The 18,441-nt window shown below is 31.7% G+C and overlaps 1 protein-coding gene across 1 annotated transcript; it reads right to left on the bottom strand.

The window, feature by feature from the left end:
* LOC143048205 (glucose dehydrogenase [FAD, quinone]-like) lies at positions 1-18,233 on the bottom strand. Its single transcript, XM_076221747.1, has 12 exons — positions 18,096-18,233; positions 12,396-12,541; positions 10,241-10,449; positions 9,625-9,814; positions 8,580-8,708; positions 7,895-8,016; positions 5,780-5,947; positions 4,700-4,850; positions 3,616-3,776; positions 2,285-2,459; positions 1,106-1,331; positions 1-490 (listed from the first exon to the last, which is right to left on the bottom strand). Exons 2-12 carry the CDS (start codon positions 12,523-12,525, stop codon positions 412-414), a joined length of 1,740 nt encoding a protein of 579 aa, XP_076077862.1. The 5' UTR covers positions 12,526-12,541; positions 18,096-18,233; the 3' UTR covers positions 1-411.
* Positions 18,234-18,441: the final 208 nt, after the last annotated feature.

An 18,441-nucleotide genomic window follows, 5' to 3' on the forward strand; every position in this document is an offset into this window, starting at 1 on the left:
TACACACGAATCTTGCACCTTTAATAATGTGTAAAATAATGATTTTGGAAGCAATAAAATGTTAATGACAATTGATGTGGTATTCACTAGCATATTTTACTATTTTTCAATTTTCAGTCAAATCACGGCTCTAATTGGACGTTCTCGTTTATTCAAAAATATAGAAAAAATATATGATGTTTAAAACTAAACCTAAAAGTCATATAAATGTCTGTAGTTAAACTTAATTATTATTTACATGTATAGCTATCAACAATGTAACCAGTTGATTTATATCATATACAGCATACCGCAAATGTGAGTCATTGTGACTTTTCTTTATAATTTTAATTTAGATATTTGTTTTCGGAAATCAAAAACGGCATCTTTTCCTCGTACTAAATCTGCAGCTTTCTCTCCAATCATTATACATTATGCATTTGTATTTCCTGATGGTTCATTGCGCATGACAGATGCATCAGCTACGCGTAAATTCAATATGCCTTTTACCCTGAAAAAGAAAAGTTTTGTCAACACATTTAATAATTATGAAACATCGTTCATTAGAAACCTAAAATATGCATGAGTTGTTGATAAATGAATATTTATTTTTCCATTTTACATATTACAACAGCCGGTTACCTGCAAGTTCTTTTACTGATTTTTATCCTTTTCATAATCTGACTCTTGCGAATCAAGTTTGTATTGTGATATTCTTGATTTAGGATATTTTCTGAACATTTTTCTTTTGAAATAATCAATTTATTCACATATCCCTTTCATTGCCGATTTCATAGTTTGCTACATGGTAGTCTACTTTTAGTTTACTAGTAAGATGACACCGAAATCATCATTGATTTGGTTTGATTTGATTGGTGAAAATGATGTATGAGGTTATGTCACTCTACCGACCTCTTTTGAGTTTGTTTGCTTATTGGAATTGAATTTGTGGTGTTTGTTTTTGTTGCTGTTGTCTTTAATTGAATTCCATTAAATAAAAAGACAAAAGTATCAAAACTGTCTCAAAAGGTCATTGTTACCAGATCTAATAAAGCCCAATAATATGCATGTTTGTTTTGTAAAAAATATATTCATTATTAACTGTAATGCCATTACTGAAACACACCTTAATTCAGGATCGACAACTGCTGAAGGGTCTGTTACTGCTCCCATACGACATGTTGAGACTGGATGATAAACAGTGACAGTAAAATAACGGATTAAACATTCCCAATATTCGTCATTGTCAAATTTAACTTTGTCACAAATTCCAGGAAAATCTCGTCTGACTAATGTGCCACCCAGTTCTTTGAAAACCTTTGTATTCATCAGTTGTTGAGTTTTACGTATTGCTGTAAAATCATTAAAGATGATTAAAATATACAAATATGGCCAACAATTTGAATTGACGTTGTTAAACCAAGCGTTTGGTAATTTAACCCCAAGCTTACCCCAAGATACATGTAACAATATATTCCGTTTTTATTCCATTGGGTTTCGGTGCGTACACCAACACTTTAAAAAACCCTGTATGATTGATACGACGAGCCACAGTTAAAAACGGTGGATGAACTAAAGCTTTGGAAAAAGTAAGACATTCCAGCTGTTCAACTCGTCGTGTTGCTTTAAATATTCAAAATCAACCGTCTGTTAAATAAGAAATATATTAACAAAGTGCGTCCTTTGACTGCTATTGAATTTTTCCCTCCTCATTTTTATAAATGGGACTAAGAACATATGAAGTATAATATAAATGTCGGTAAAAATTCAAGTATAAATATACAAACGGGTATTAGGTTTGCACATTTTTAAAAGCCTATTGTGACCAATAGTTGCTTGCATTCACGTCATTTGGACTTCTGTGGATAGATATCTCCTAAATACAATCCTACCATATCACACTATTTTCATAAATGATTGAAAGAAAATCATCTGAATTGCAAGAACTCAAAACTGGGAGAAAAAATATAGGTATGCAGGGTCAGTATCCTCCATCATCATAACGCTTTTCCTATTGAATTTTAAAGTTTTGATGTCTGCATAGGGTTTAAGTGGACCATTATAGTGAAGCAAGAGCAAAGGAAGCTGAAAATAGAAATTAATTTATTGATTACTCTAACACTTGATCAAGATTAGTCACACAGTTTTCAGTTTACTTGATTATAATATTGTTAATCTCTTTAAAGTAATAATATTTTTATTCTCAATTCCTAAAAAGATTTGGTCAGTGAGATGGGTTAATCTGGATACCAACTGTGACAATAACATAATGCAACTAAGTTGAACGCTTTTAACTTTAAATTACCTGCAGTCATCACTTTAATATCATATGGATTTTCTAGGTAATGTGGATCTATCAATGGTGGATCAAATGGGTCAGTACTTTGAAGTCTAATTGTTCCTCTACTCTTTGGATGCAATCCAATCAGTGCATAAGAAAATTCGTTACTTTTGGCTCTTGTCTTGAACAACTTGGTCACCTTTAAAAGCAATATGAAATCCTGTTACTCTTTTCTGAACTTATAATTAGCTGGGAGATAATCTAGTATGTTGTTTTTAGATATCATTATAGTCTTATATGATTGGGTCACCTCTTTCGATATATTTTAAAACTCATGTCGGATCGACGTTCAGTAAGGTCCTTTTGGTTTTTAGGCTATAAATTGAAGTTTTCAAAACACCAGGTGATTTAAGCTTAAACATAACTGTTAAGTTTGTGCAAAGAATAATATCTTTAAAATATTAAGATTCTTTACGGAGATTTTGCAGCTACTAAAAAGGAAAACATCTCATTTGTCTATGAAAAATGTCGAAATAGATAGTAAGAAATATTGTCACAAAATTATGTCATGGAAAGTGTAATTTAATATATAAAACATTATTCTAAATTATCTAGTTTAGCACTTGTATGTGCCTTAACTTGTTTTACAAGTCCAAATCTATATAAAAATTGACAAAATCTTCATAATCTCTAAGAACACGCCTAGAAAGATTTTTTTCCAGTGATATCACAACTGCATTTATCATGATTTTGTGGATGTAACTGCTTTATGTTTTTTATATTACCTCAACTTTATAGCGATTTGTACGAAAGCCTCGATTAAAAGTTCAAATAACAGTAACAGAAAGAAAAAAGGTACTTATTGCATCTTGTTTCTTTTTCGTATAGCTGAGGGACCAAGCGTATGCCATAATGTTGACAATTTAACATCTGTTTTTTTGGCAACTTACGGAGAATGTCATTTTCTTTGTATTCGACAAATGAACATTCGAGGAAAACTTATGGTTATAACAATTATTTTTTATTATTCAATTTTTTTTGCGTTCTGAAAAGAAATTATGATATTCAATTCAGATATAAATTTTGAGTGATCTAATCAGAATAACAATACAAGAAATCAATTTTGTATTATTCATTTTGGAGTTTGTAAATGCATATAGCACCGTTACGCGATTTGATTGTTATTTATATTTCTTTTAACAACAATTGCGAACCAATGAAGACAAGCTTTTTTTTAGAGTTTTTACTATGCATTGGATTGTGAAACGGCGAATTAATTTTCAATTAGCATGCACACGGATGAATAAAGATATCCCAAATGTGACCGACAACCTCTTTTTCAACTATACAGTTACCTCAGGCTTGATATTCATATCAAGTCCATAATCTAAAAATCCCTCGTCTTGCGCTACACTGAATAACGTCATCTGATAGTCTGGATAGTCAGGTCCTGTGGGATCACGGTTTGGTATTTTATCCATCAGATCAGCTTCCAATCCACTACCAGAGTATATACCTATCACATGCAATTATTAGAAAATTAAAATAAATCATAATAGTTATGGTTTTACAATTAGACGATAATGATAATGATGATAGATGACTTTTTATCGTCAAGTGGCAAGTTAAATGCATATTCAGAACAAGAGCATTTTCATATAACATGAATTCTGAACCCTGCTTTGAACATGATCGAAACGCTGAACCGAATTTTTAATATGCTGGAAGACTTTATTCAGACACATTATTCTGACTCTTCTGACTTCCAGGTGGATTAGTCGTTGCTCTTACACCTAAATACCGCCTGCTTAGTGTAGAACCAACAATTAGCAAGGATTTAATTTTTTTATATGGTTCAACCAGTGGTCGAACCAACGATCTTCTGTACTCTATACCAGCATGCTACCTTGACACCCTCGATGTGGTTTTACAAATAAGACAGCAAAAAATAATTTGGGTTGAATTTATTAACAATACATAAATCGTAATGGTGGTAACCAGCTTTGTTATCAATCTAGCTCGTTTTCTAAATACATACTTCAAAACAAGAAATTGCAGGGATTGAGTACTAACAACTGATAAATTGCGAAATTTTTACACCTTATCCATTATGTTACCCTTTTTTAGAACCTTGGAGGTTGTATATATCTGAATCTGTATGGTTAATTAAGATCGAGAAAACATGACAGCCTCTGTAGGAAAGGCTCATATTCGTCTACCAAAATGAAAAAAATAAATAATCGGCAGGATTATATTTGTCAAAGTGTTGGGTATCTCTCAATACTCCCTGCATAACAAGGGGGAACTACCAACTCAGCACGGATCAAGTAAGAAATGGTTAACATGTTTTGGATACGGATACCGATTTTCATTTTATAAGTTATTACTTACTTATTTATACATTCACTGAACATTGCATGACATTTTAGTTTGCTTTACCTGTTTTGGAAAGTGCATATTGAACTTTTGGTATTGGCGCCTGTAATGTATGAGTATTAATTGAAATACTAGAGTTGATAATGTATTTCATATGGAACATCATGTGATCTTGTAGGTTGTTTCCGACAGGAAGGTCTGCGACAACCGGTATCTTAAATGTAAACATGAATGTAATAAAGGCAACAATATTATATCGCTGTTCGAAAGTCATAAATCGATCAAGACAAAAACAAATCCGGGTTACAAAATAAAACCGAGGGAAATACATCAACAAAAGAGGAAAACAACGACACAATACGCAAATATAGATTGTTTTGATATTATGGTCTGCGACATCAGATATCTAAAACATACACATGAATGTAATACACAAATATTGACTATTTCTGACGGTGAGGTCTGCGATGACAGATATCTAAAACATACACCTGAATGTAATACACAAATATTGACTATTTCCGACGGTGAGGTCTGCGATGACAGATATATAAAACATACACCTGAATGTAATACACAAATATTGACTATTTCCGACGGTGAGGTCCGCGATGACAGATATCTAAAACATACACCTGAATGTAATACACAAATATTGACTATTTCCGACGGTGAGGTCTGTGACGACAAATATCTTGAATATAAACATGAATGTAATACACAAATATAGATCGTATCCAACGGTGAGTTCTCCGACAACAGTTTCTAAAATATAAAAATGAATATCATACACAAATAAGCATTGCTCTTTGGGGGGACAACGTAAGAAGATCTTTTATAGATTTGACACATTTTAACTGGAAAAAAATCAACCTTTGACTTAGAGACGAAGAACTGCAATTATAAAAGCGCCGTTCTTTTTCTGTTTGTGTTCTGCTGTGCATATACCAATTTTGTGTCTTGATTGATACCCCATATCATTTCTTGTTTATTCTATTCTTTGGTGTTATCATGAATCTTTTGACCTTTGAAAACAAATATTTGAGTTTTGCTAGAATCAGTGTTAAGTACTGACGATTGTTATAAAGAGTAATAACGTACAACTTACAATCGTTGTATTCACGATAGGAAAACTAAACATACCCCCAACTCCTGTAAATGATCTTTAGGACCAACGCCTGACAACATAAGTAAAACAGGGGAGTTAACTGCACCTCCAGATAAAATAACTTCTTTGTCGGCAAACACTTGGATTTTTCTGTTGTTTTGAATAACTTCCAAGCCTTTTGCTTTTTTATTTTCTATAATGATCTGAAAAGTATGATAACATTTATTTGAATTAAATTTAAGACATGAATAAAAAAATTTGTACGTGTTTGGCTGTTAAACTGATAGTGTATATTAACTAGATAACTTTGTGTCTCTTGTATGTTTCTTTTTAAATTGACTAACTATTTTCCAGATAAATTGAATTAAAATTGAATTTTTAAAAAGTTCATATAACAATTATTCAATGAAATATATATATATTTTTTAAATGTTAACGTGTCGTTACAAACAGATAAATTAGAACAACCCTGTACATGCATTAAATTTTGGATCAAGTTCAGAATTTAGACCGGTTCTGCTTGTCTAAGGGTATATTGACAAATTTATCATAAGACATAATTGTGTGGTTAATTTTCATGTTGTTGTCCATTGGCAAACATGTCACATACATTTACAGGATGATTCAACAGCAAATACTGCATTAAATAGATGACACATAAACAAATAAGGGATAAAACAGTTGGTGCTGGTCGTATTAGAAGTAAATGGGCATTTTAAAAGTCAGAATGCGAAAACATATGTTTAAACACTTAAGTCATTTTTGGTAACAGCAAACAAAAGAACTATGTCAATTTGACATGCCTTGATACTATAACTGCCCTTGACATTTATTAGATAACATTTTTGTTCGCATTGGAGATTCCGTATGTAATTTAGTTATCGGAATTCTAATAGGGACTGACTGTGTACCACTTATTGCGGACCTGTTTCTGTATTGTTATGAGTTACAATTTATGACTAAAAGCAGCAAAGACAAAAATGTAACATTACTTTTAGATATTTGGAAGATATATTGGGTCTCAATAATGACGTCTTTAGTATGTAAACTAAAGAAATGTATCCTGTTGAACTAACTTTAAACTTTACACAATGAACATTGCCCTTTCCTCAATCTTGATATCTATATCATTAACGGTAAACTCAATACCAAGATTGACGATACCAGAGATGATTTTTCATTATTATCGTTAGTTATCCATTTTTAATGGTGGCGTTCCCTTGTCACCATCTTATGGTGTTTATGTATCTCAACTTGTAAGATTTGCTCGTGTATGTAAAAACTTACTAGATTTTAGTGAGAGAGATTTTTGTATTACTGAAAAATTATTACACCAGGGTTTTCGAAATCACAAACTAGTCAAAACATGTACCCAATTTTATCATCGGTAAAAGGACTTCATTCGTAAATATAATTCAACATACAGGCACACTTGTACACTCAGGTATTTCAAATCCATTTTTATGGTAATATTCTTCACAAAGAACAAAAATGTCGGCATTCACATCAAAAGCCAACAAAACCTTTAAACAGACTTATTAAAAAGGGATATAGTTACGATACTGTTAGCAGGTCATTGAAGATTACATATGTTGGCTTTAATATTGATTCACTTATAGGGTCTTTGCATAGGAAATAAACAAATTTATTTTAAAACCAGTTGTTGGCATAATACGGGTTATTTTCGTATCATATATTTTATGATGGTATAATACTAAACCCCTAACGAGAGGGAGTGAACTTGAAATTCTTAAGATAAAGACATAATCTTTCAATCAGTTTAATTGAGGTCTAGAGTAACTGCTACTAGTCCTTTGTTAGTTTATGTATCATTTTCATTTTGTTTAGTTTCTTTTGTTACCTATTCTGAAATCAGACTCGGACTTCATTTGAACGGAGTTTTACTGCGCGTATTGTTGTGTGTTTGTTTTTTTCTACATTGGCTAGAGGTATAGGGGGAGGGTTGAGATATCAAAAAACATGTTGAACCACGCCGCATGTTTGCATTGAAAACCCATTGGTTTACTTTGGCTGTCGTCTGCTCTTTGGTCGGGTTGTTGTTTCTTTGAAACATTCCCCATTTCCATTTTAATTTTAATTTTAATAATTTTATCAAAGAAAATAAAATCAATGGGAAGTATTTTAGTTACCTTTGTTGCCATGGTATTTATACTGATATGTAAATTAGGTCTGTTCATAACTGGTCGTAAGTAGGCCTTTACAGTACTACAACGTTCTCCGTTCTTAACTGAAGATTGCATGTATGAAAATCCTATAATAAAATAATGAAAACGGAATTAAAAGGGAAGTTTTTTTTTCGGTGCTGGTTTGTTGTATACTTACGATAATCTCCGAGTAAAAGATTGACGTTTGCTTACTACCAGTGGCAAATGTAACATGCGTATTCAAGAATAAGCTGCTATTAAATAGGTTCTGCAAAGGACGAAGAAATTAAATGTCACTGGAGAAAGAGATAAGAGAGTAAGGTGACTTAATTGACTGGTTTGTACATCATATTATAATATCTCACTAGGTGAAAGGAACAACTATATGTCAGGGGTATTTTTACTTTTTTCCAGTCAGTTTCTGCTATTTTTCAGTTATAGTATATTAAAAATTTGGTTAATTTGTTGGGAGATCGTGAAATTTTCCTCAAGTATTACACTTAGTTAATTTGTGTATCCCGAGACGGGAACTTAATTGTTTTGTGTAATTTCTTGATGATTTTGAGAATTTGGCATTGCTGGACATCTTTGGTTGTTTTCACGTTCGGTTTATTCACGACTTTGTAAGACTCGGAACATATTTTACTGATCAGAATATATTGTTTGATACCTATTTGGTCTTCACCATTTTTATCCAAAGTTTTATATCCCAATTCTTCTGATGCTTTTCTATACAATTCTGGCAGTGGTGTGTTCCCAGTTTGGGACACTGCTAAATATCCTCCTCTTGAATGGTAAGCTATAAAACAGATTATTCACTTGTTATCCATTTGTTTGATGTGTTTGAGCTTCTGATTTTGCCATTCGATTATAGACTTTCTGTTTTGAAATGTTTTCAGTTTTTTGTGAATTTCCCTTTTTTATGAGTAATTCTAGTCAGTTTGAACAAGGTGCAAAACGGATTGCATATAGTATGATGGTGTCAAGCTGGTGATTGGATCAGTTGTTATTTTATGTAATTAATTCATGTAAAGATATTTTTTATTGAAATTGTGCATCTGTTGATAATTTGTCCGACGATTGTCTCCCATTTTAGACTTCTGAACTACACATGTAATATTGAGTTATTGTATGTAACAATTTACATAAAATGAAATCAATGTGATATAAAAGTCAACCCTTTAATATTTCTCCCAGATGTTTGAATTCTCACAAATGTTGAAGTTATGCACTTGCTACTATTAAATTGTTTGATGTTTTTTTTACCAATTATTGTTTCCGTATTTTTCAACTATCATAACAGCCTATCCTCTGTTGCTTAAGAAGTGGTGTGTGTTACATCGCCATTTTAATGTTTTAAATGCATTTTTACTTTCCAAATCAGTAAATTGTTGAATAGGATTTTATAACCTTCTTTCTGCTTATAATTAATACGCCCTACTTTCTACAAACATGTTAAGGCTACGAATGCCCGAACATGCATTTACTTGATGAATGTACAATTAGCAGCATTGAAAGAGCAGTCAGATCTTACGAACTAACAAAAATAAGTACTGTAGGAGGTACTTCAAGCAAATTGATACCCTATTCTAATAATACGGTGTATTTTCCATATAATGAGCAAGATAAGAAAACTTACAGCTGATCAATATTTGAAAAGCAAGACGATTGTTTAATTGAAATATAACATACGATAAACTATCACTATTTCTTACGAGAATCATATAAACTTGGTATTTGAATATCTTCCATCTTTAGGAAATATGGCAACACATCTTTGTAGCTCCACCCTTTACAGCCTTCCTTCTCCCACTGATTATAGTCATGTCTGCTTCCACGGACAAAAGCCATGTAGTTTAAATTACTTGTCCCGCCAAGAACTCTTCCTCGAGGCCAAAAACTTCGCTATTAATTCAAAATTATAAGCTAAGTGCAGTCATGTATGATACTATATTACAACTTAAAATTAAGTTTTTGTCTTTAAGAGCCTTCAGTTTTATCATATTAATGAAAATTGTAAAATAGTTCATGAAAGTTATAATCGAGCCTCCTAAAGTTTTTTTAAATATGTGATTACTTGGACTTGTTTTATAGTGATTATTTTATTACCAGACCTAATATTTCATCATTATTTGATTATTTGATAATCTAGGATTGTGTTTTTGATCATTTGATTATCTTGTTCGAAAAAAATATTTAATGATTATGTGATTATATTGGCAAAACATTTGTGATTATATGATTACTTAGACACGCCCATGAGGGGCCTCATAATTCGGACTTTATTCTTGTTTTAATCGAAATAAAATAAAATAGAGATTGTACAGTTACCTGTTCATTCATCCCTTTTTGACTATTCTTTTGAGGTACAGTATAATAGGCCCAGTCATATTTAGTTTTCTGTGCAAGCGATGCTTTCAATGGAACTCTAAAGGTGTCAGACACTAATTCCGATCCACCAGCTTCAATGAGTAAAATATTTACATTCGGGTCTTCCGAAAGTCTATTAGCAATTACAGCACCTGCCGAACCTGCTCCAACTAAAATCAAATGCATATGGTTCTTGTCTTCATGAAAAAATCAATGCAAAACATCTGAGTGTTTAAATTCATTATATAATTTAAATCATTTTGATATCGTCATGTTGTAAGATGACCATTTGAGATATGTCATATAACTTCATATATAGTTTTGTTATAATATACAACTCACTTTATAAAAACTGATCAAATATAACTGCTGGCTTATAATTTTGTGCACCAGACAAGCATTTCGTCTACATAATGCTCGTCAGTGGCCCTCGAATAAAAAACGTTGAAGAGCCAAATCAAGAACAAAGTTCAAAAGCATTAAACCCCCCTCTAATAAAGAATAATAAAAAGGTTGATCCAAATACAGCTACAGTCATCTATAACCATTGGTAGAAAATCTTTAGTATTTCGATTGATTCAATTCTATAAGCATTTTATTAATCAAAATGACTATATCAATGAGAAGTGCTGATTACTCAGTTGCTGATAAAATTGACTAGAAATAAATTTTAGAGGTATAAACCAAAAGAAGTTGAAGAGCATTGAAAACCAAATATTTCACAAACGTGTACCTGATATTACTAAGGTCATCTATGCATGATAATATACTGCTTGTTACTCTATATTTAGCGGATGTGTCATATGTATGATAATATGTATGTATATGTTCCGGACCATATGAGTATTTGGACCATACGCGTATGGTGATGACCATATGCGTATACTCATATGGTCAGACCATATGCGTATACTCATATGGTCCGACCATACGCGTATGGTCCGACCGTACGCGTATGATCGGACCATATGAGTATATACTCGTTTGGTTATTAACGAGCCGGACCATATAAGTATTTAGAACATATAGGTATTTTTTTCAATCATATGCATTAGAAAACTTTATAAAAAAACAATGATTGCTACATGCAATTGTATTATTTACAATTCAAATAACATTAAATATTGATGCCAAAGTTAGTTTTCATCGCTAATTGCACATGCATTCTTGCGTGTATGCGTAGGGTGACATTTACTTCCACACGGCACCATAGCTTTTCTTGGGTCCTGGGTCATTCCGATGTGTGTACGTTGTTTTTAAAAAGCTCTAGATCTCCAATATCGTAACATGACTGAAGTACATCATATCACCAGACAACTTTAAAAAATAAACTAGTGTCCTTGCCGGCGACGTCATTCATTTTTTGTAAACAATAACACGTATAAGTATAAAAATTCTGAATATTGCACTGCTTATGCTGATTATATTAAGTTTCAAAAGTAAGCAAATTATTAGACTCTTTATCCTGTCGACTTTTAGTCAGTTTATAGTATAACAGTTGACTTCTTGTGTAACAGTTCATTAAGATATTTTTGGAAGTTATCTTCCCATGTCCACATTTTGCCATTCACTCGTAATAACATATCGGTAATGAAAAAAAAAATGTGTTTACTATAGTTTTGACTAGTGATGAAATTTACTAGGTGAAACTGCTTTTTATTTTGTTAATCTTGTTATTATTAATTTTTAATAGATCTATTATAAAATGACCTTCGGTAGTGTCTTTTAATGTAGTGAAAACTAGAAGGGTTATATGAAGCGTTACGCATTATAAAAGTAAACCTGTTAATTACCCCGAACATACGCATACGGTCCGACCATACGCGTATCGTCGGACCATATGAGTATATACCCATATGGTCATGACCATACGCGTATGGTCCAAATACTCATATGGTCCGGAACATATACATGCATTTTATATGAGGTATTTCTGATATAAAATAATTTACTCCACATCTGACACATTTACGTTTTTTAATATAAGGAGAAATGTTTTCAATAGACATTGAAAGTTTTTTAACCGAATAATATGACCGTAGCTCTTGGACCATTTAGCCATTTGCAGAAATATAGACACATTTAGAGCGGAAAATACCTTAATTGTTTTACTTACCAATGATATATTCATACGTTTTGTTCATTGTTTGAATTAAAAACATGTCCTGGACCTCATTATCTTCTTGCCAGTAAAAGGCCAACACTATGGATAATAACACTACCACAGTAGTAATTTTTCCAATCATTATTGCACTGTAGAAACTGAAAAATGAACATTAAATAAAAAAAAATATTTGTCAAAATAATGTTCCTTCAAGTGTATTGATGATTTTTTTAAAAGTTTACATACTTATAAATAACATCTGTTTCTTTTGTATCTCACTGACTTTTGATTGGAATCGAATGCAGGAGTGTAACACGCATTGTATTTATAATGAATACTATTTATACACACCCTTTCCGTGTTTAAAGAAGAAAAAAATATTTAGGCCTTTATAATATAAATATATCTATTCAAATATAAATATGTGAATTCTACATGTTGTTGCATAGTTATCTTACAATAAGAAATTAAAACAAAAAAAGATAAAAAATTCTATATGAAGTGAATACTTTCGAGTTTGATATTTGCAGATCTTGTCTTGCTGATCATACAGTTTCTCTTTATCCTTTATAGTGTTTGCCCAACGCATAAAAAGTGAAAATTTCCTCATTTTAGGAAAATAACTGTGTATTTTTTATAATATTTCTTTCTAGCAAGGAGTCGACTGACAATTTCGGCTATTTGACATATGTGTAGATCTCGGGTTGTTGTGATTGTTACCTTTAACAGTGTTTCATCATCAAATATAATTTAAGCATTATATCGAAAAATAGTGAAAAAATATTCAGGTGCACTAACGTCTCTATTTCTAAGGAGTCGACTGAAAATTTCAGTCATATGTTAATATATTTGCAGATCATTTTTGCTATCACTTCTATTCACACATGTACTCAGTATTTGTGACTTGCCTCGAGGTTTCCAGGCTTATTGTGGGTACTTGACCTAAAATTGGCTAATATCATATTGATCTAGTACATACTAACAGAAAACATCAATCAAGTTACTATTACCGATTTTTTAAAATAATTGTGTGATAGGTATATTCTCATATCGAAATAATACGGAGTATTCATTCAACTTTTTAATTTTTGTTTTTTTAACTGTTTTGATCTGAGCGTCACTGATGAGTCTTTTGTAGACGAAACGCGCGTCTGGCGTATTAAATTATAATCCTTGCACCTTTGATAACTATTTACACCACGGGTCAATGCCACTGCTGGTGGACGTTTCGTTCCCGAGGGTATCACCAGCCCAGTAGTCAGCACTTCGGTGTTGACATGAATATCAATTATGAACGTCACTGATGTGTATTTTGTAGACGAAATGCGCGTCTGGCGTAAATATGAAATTTCAATCCTGGTATCTATGATGAGTTTATTTATATGGTCATTTTTATAAATTTCCTGTTTACAAGACTTTGAAATTGTCGAAAAAACTAAGGATTTTCTTATCCCAGGAGTAGATAACCTAAGCCGTATTTAGCACAACTCTTTGGAAATTTTGGATCCATAATGCTCTTCAACATTTTCATTGTTTGGCTTTTTAACTGTTTTGATCTGAACGTCACTAATGAGTCTTATGTACAGGAAACGCGCGTAGGCGTATAAAATTATAATCATGGTACCTTTGATAACTATTTGATTAACAAACGTATTAACTTATTAAGGTGGTATGGGTGTCTTCCGCCATCTTGAATTGTGAAAAACAGAGAATCTAAGGTCCAGATTTTCAATCAAGTGAGCAAAATTTGATGCAGGAATGCAGTTAACAAATGTGAATTTGCATTTAAAAGAACAACTTAATAAGATTATAACTTATAAATATTGATATTTTTACCACTTTAAATCATTATAGCTTGTTTTTTAATGGTTTTTTGAATGGGCATTTTAAGGGGAGAGAACTCTGAAATAGTGCATTTTCTGAAGGAATCTACATGGAATTTTGCTATTTTGACTTGTAGCCGTAAAAAATGCACGGTGACCTTATCTTTTCTTTTGATTTTCTCAAAGCTATCTTCTCGTATTTTATTTTATAATTCTACCATTTAGTTAAGCTTCTATTCACATAATGATGTTTTTTCCCTGTATAATCCATACAAAATGTGTCATTTTGTCACAACCTGTAGCTTGAGAAAATACGCGATGACCTATCATTTTTACAATATTTTTCAACATATATCAATAGATACTACGCTTTGGCAAAGAATGAACAAATTCTATCATTTTTGATTTAGACTCTTATGAGTACACATCTATTGTTTTTTTTTCTATTAAACTTCTACCATTTGAAAGTGTAATGATGCATGTTTCGACCAGACATAGCATGCGAAGCGTACCAGTATAATAAGTATTTTTCATTTAAGTGACAAAGAAAATATGCATTAGATACGCTTACATTGATCATAATGTTACAACTTTATTGATTTTAACTATGGAAACTATATAGATCAGATAATATTAACATTTAAACACATTGAAGACGGGTGTACTTCAAGAAAGAAAAAAAAAACATGTACCCAAAGTAATTCGGTATGGTAAACGTTTTTCACAAATATACTTGGAAACGACAACTAAATACACTGTAAGGTGGTATGGATGTCTTTGGCAATCTTGAATTGTAAACAACAGAGATCCTAAGGTCTAAAGTTTCATTAATCATATTAGCAAAATTTGATGAGGAATGTAGATGACAAATCTGAAATTACATACGTAAATGAATAAAATATATTTATAAGCGTAGACATTTTTTTCTTGATTTTAAGCATATTAATGTTTTTTTAAAATTAGCATTTGAAGGGGAGATAATTCCGGAATACTGCTTTTTTGATGGAATCTTCATGAAATTTTGCTATTTTATATTATAGCCAATTATTTATTTTATTTAATTATTTTTAAGATAATTAGCCTTAATGACAAAACTAGAAAACAACCAATAACACTTAAAGGAGACAACATAAAAGAAGTGGAAAATTTTACTTATCTAGGTACTAATATCAGCCAGGACAACGGCATTAGCAAAGATATAATGGCAATGATCAACAAAGCCAGAACTTCTTTCTGCAGATTATGAACAATATGGAAAACAACATCAATATCCAGGTCCACAAAAATCAAAATCTATAATAGCAATGTAAAATCAGTTTGCTATATGGTGCAGAGTCATGGAGGGTTATAAAATCTGACTTAAACAAACTGTCATCTTTCCACAATACATGTCTTCGGAAAATTTGCAAAATCTTCTGGCCAAAAACCATCAGTAATAAAGAACTATACACCCTAACCTTACAACGAGACATCAGAGCAGAAATTAAAGAAAGGCGATGGAAATGGTATGGCCATGTTCTACGAAAAGACAAACATGACATCACAAGGATAGCTCTTCGTTGGACACCAGCAGAGGGGGAAGAAAGAGAGGGAGACCGAAATAAACACGGCGACGTACAATAGAGAGCGAACTAAGAATCATGGGAATGACATGGGGAGAAGCCGAAAGAAAGGCACAAGAGAGGCAACAGTGGAGGGTGTTGGTAGTGGCCTCATGTGCAAGTACGCACGAAGAGGATTAAGTAAGTATATTATAGCCGGAAAAATATCGCACAGTGACCCTATCTTTTCTTTTGATACTAGTATTATCTAAGCATTTACTAAAGCTATCTTCTCGTATTTAATTTTACAGTTCTATTATTTAGTTTAACTTCTAATCACATACTGATTTTGTTCCTGAATAATCCATACAAAATGTGGCATTCAGTCACAGGCTATCATGCCCGGTGACTTATCATTTTTATAATATTTTTGAACATATCACAATAATTATTACATTTTGGCAAAGTATGAACAAATTCCATCATTTTTAATTTAGACTCCCATACCACCTTAATGCCATGTGAGTATTGAAGGAACTATCTGAATAGCTTAAATTTAATCTGTATATTAAATTTTAAATCAACCATGCTAACATATATTACGACTTCCTTGGACTTCTATGATAGATGTGTAAAAATGTTTCTGATATTTCTGTTTACTTTTAAATGGATAATTTTAGATGTTTGGCTTATGATAATAATCACTTCATATCTCTACGTCTATCGACTAACATTTATCGACAGAACCTGTCGTGGGAGTCGCATAATGTTCTATACCCACTTTTGATTTATATAGAGATATATGTATTTATTTGAAATCTTCACTACTTTCCAGATATTATTGCTAACTTTTAAGTCATTTAATATACCGTCATCTTCGCTAGCCAAGGGTTACGATAGCAGGAATGGAAAATATAGACTGACATTACAACTTTTGCGCGAAAACACAAAATGGATATTCAATTAGTTGATTAAGAACTTTAGAATTGTCACTTGAAATCGTCCAATGTTTTGTGGGGTAAGATGTGTTGCTCAATCAGCCTACATTTACACGTGGTCATCTTAAAGGCTTGGTTAGATTTGATGCAGCCACTTACAACTGTGACCAATGGAAATCATTACCTCGTTGATCAAGAATTCTAGCATTAGCCACCAGGAGTTTAGTGGAGAGGACTAGATAGTAACACTTGGCCAGCGAAGATGATTTTCGTTGATAATTGTCGAATTAGCAATCATAGTAAATCTTGTTATTTTCATATATGAAAGACACCAATCAAAAAAACATTCATAGAGATGGATGAAAAATAAAATGAAATCGCACTCCTTAGAAATGTCCTGTTATTTAGTTATTGGTTTTTGATCAAGCACATAATAATTGTTGTCTACCATTATTTTCAAATATAGACAAGAGATCACCAAGTGTATAATTTATAAAATTTACTTCATTGATATCGAACTATAAGTTTGCAATGAAATCTATTTTTACTATGTCTTTCATCAACAATATCCCAGATATCAAAAGAAGAAGTTTAAGATATGGTCCCTTATCTAATACTTTTATGATGCATGATGTATTTGATTAAGACTCAGTGTCATAAACACGTTATTTTCATTAGGTGTTTTTATCTAATAGATAAGATTCATACTTTCTATTAACTGCAAGTTAACTCTTATATGGCCCGAGAAAAAGTTATCTATGTTGTATTTTACTTAAATAAAAATATATGGGTACTGGAACTTAATTAAGAATATGATTTAATTGTTTGCGAATAAATGGTTAGTAAACAACAATCTACATGTATCACTCAAAAACACCGAGAAAAGTGCAGAAAAAGTCTTTCTTTGTTAATTCATCAGACCAATTAATACTGATCATCTTTAGAATCTACAGTAAATGTAAGCAAAGTATTTTGTTGTCAACACCAAATTCCTTTTAACAGCATGAGAACCCCTTATATTGCTTCTATGTCCCTTTTGTATATGGGTGCTTTCTGGTTGAAGTATACCTCACATTCCCTTTTATTTCCTCTGTTGTTGGTACTTATGTCATCATGCAGTAGTTTTATGATTTGCACCCAGTGAACCCAATAATGCATCCATACCGTTTAAAATATTTCATGCCAAGTTAGTTATACCTTGTACCCCGGCCCTGTGAGTGTATCGTTTTAGAATCAAAGAATGTTGGCATTTTCATGAATATAGAACGATTTTGTTTTTTCAATATAACATTATTATATATTTATATGGTATTTAAAATTGCTACTTTCAATTTCAAACATCCTTAGTTGTTTTCAATTGATATCTGTTTAAAATATATATGGCCATATGGATAATCAATCAGTACTTACTGTTAAAGTCGTGAGCAGTTCGTTCTGTATCCAACTAAATCAGGGTATTACACACATTTTCTGTTATTCTGAATAAGCTTGTTATTATATTCAAGGACACACTGTTATCAGTGTGTGTCACTCACCGATAAACAAGTTGTTGTTTTACAATTATATACTTATATTAAGTAAATAAAAGTACCTCGATTTTATCCTTGTCTATCACACTTTATTATTAAATAATCACATCAAATGATAGATTGGTGCATGGTCGCTAAACGTCTAATTGCAATTGTTTCAAAAAAAATCCTGGACGAGAAAATTAACAATAAACACATTAGGTACATTTGTATGTTCTACAAGGTAT

This window comes from Mytilus galloprovincialis, chromosome 10, assembly GCF_965363235.1.
Source record: "Mytilus galloprovincialis chromosome 10, xbMytGall1.hap1.1, whole genome shotgun sequence".
NCBI classification, from domain to species: Eukaryota; Metazoa; Mollusca; class Bivalvia; order Mytilida; family Mytilidae; genus Mytilus; species Mytilus galloprovincialis.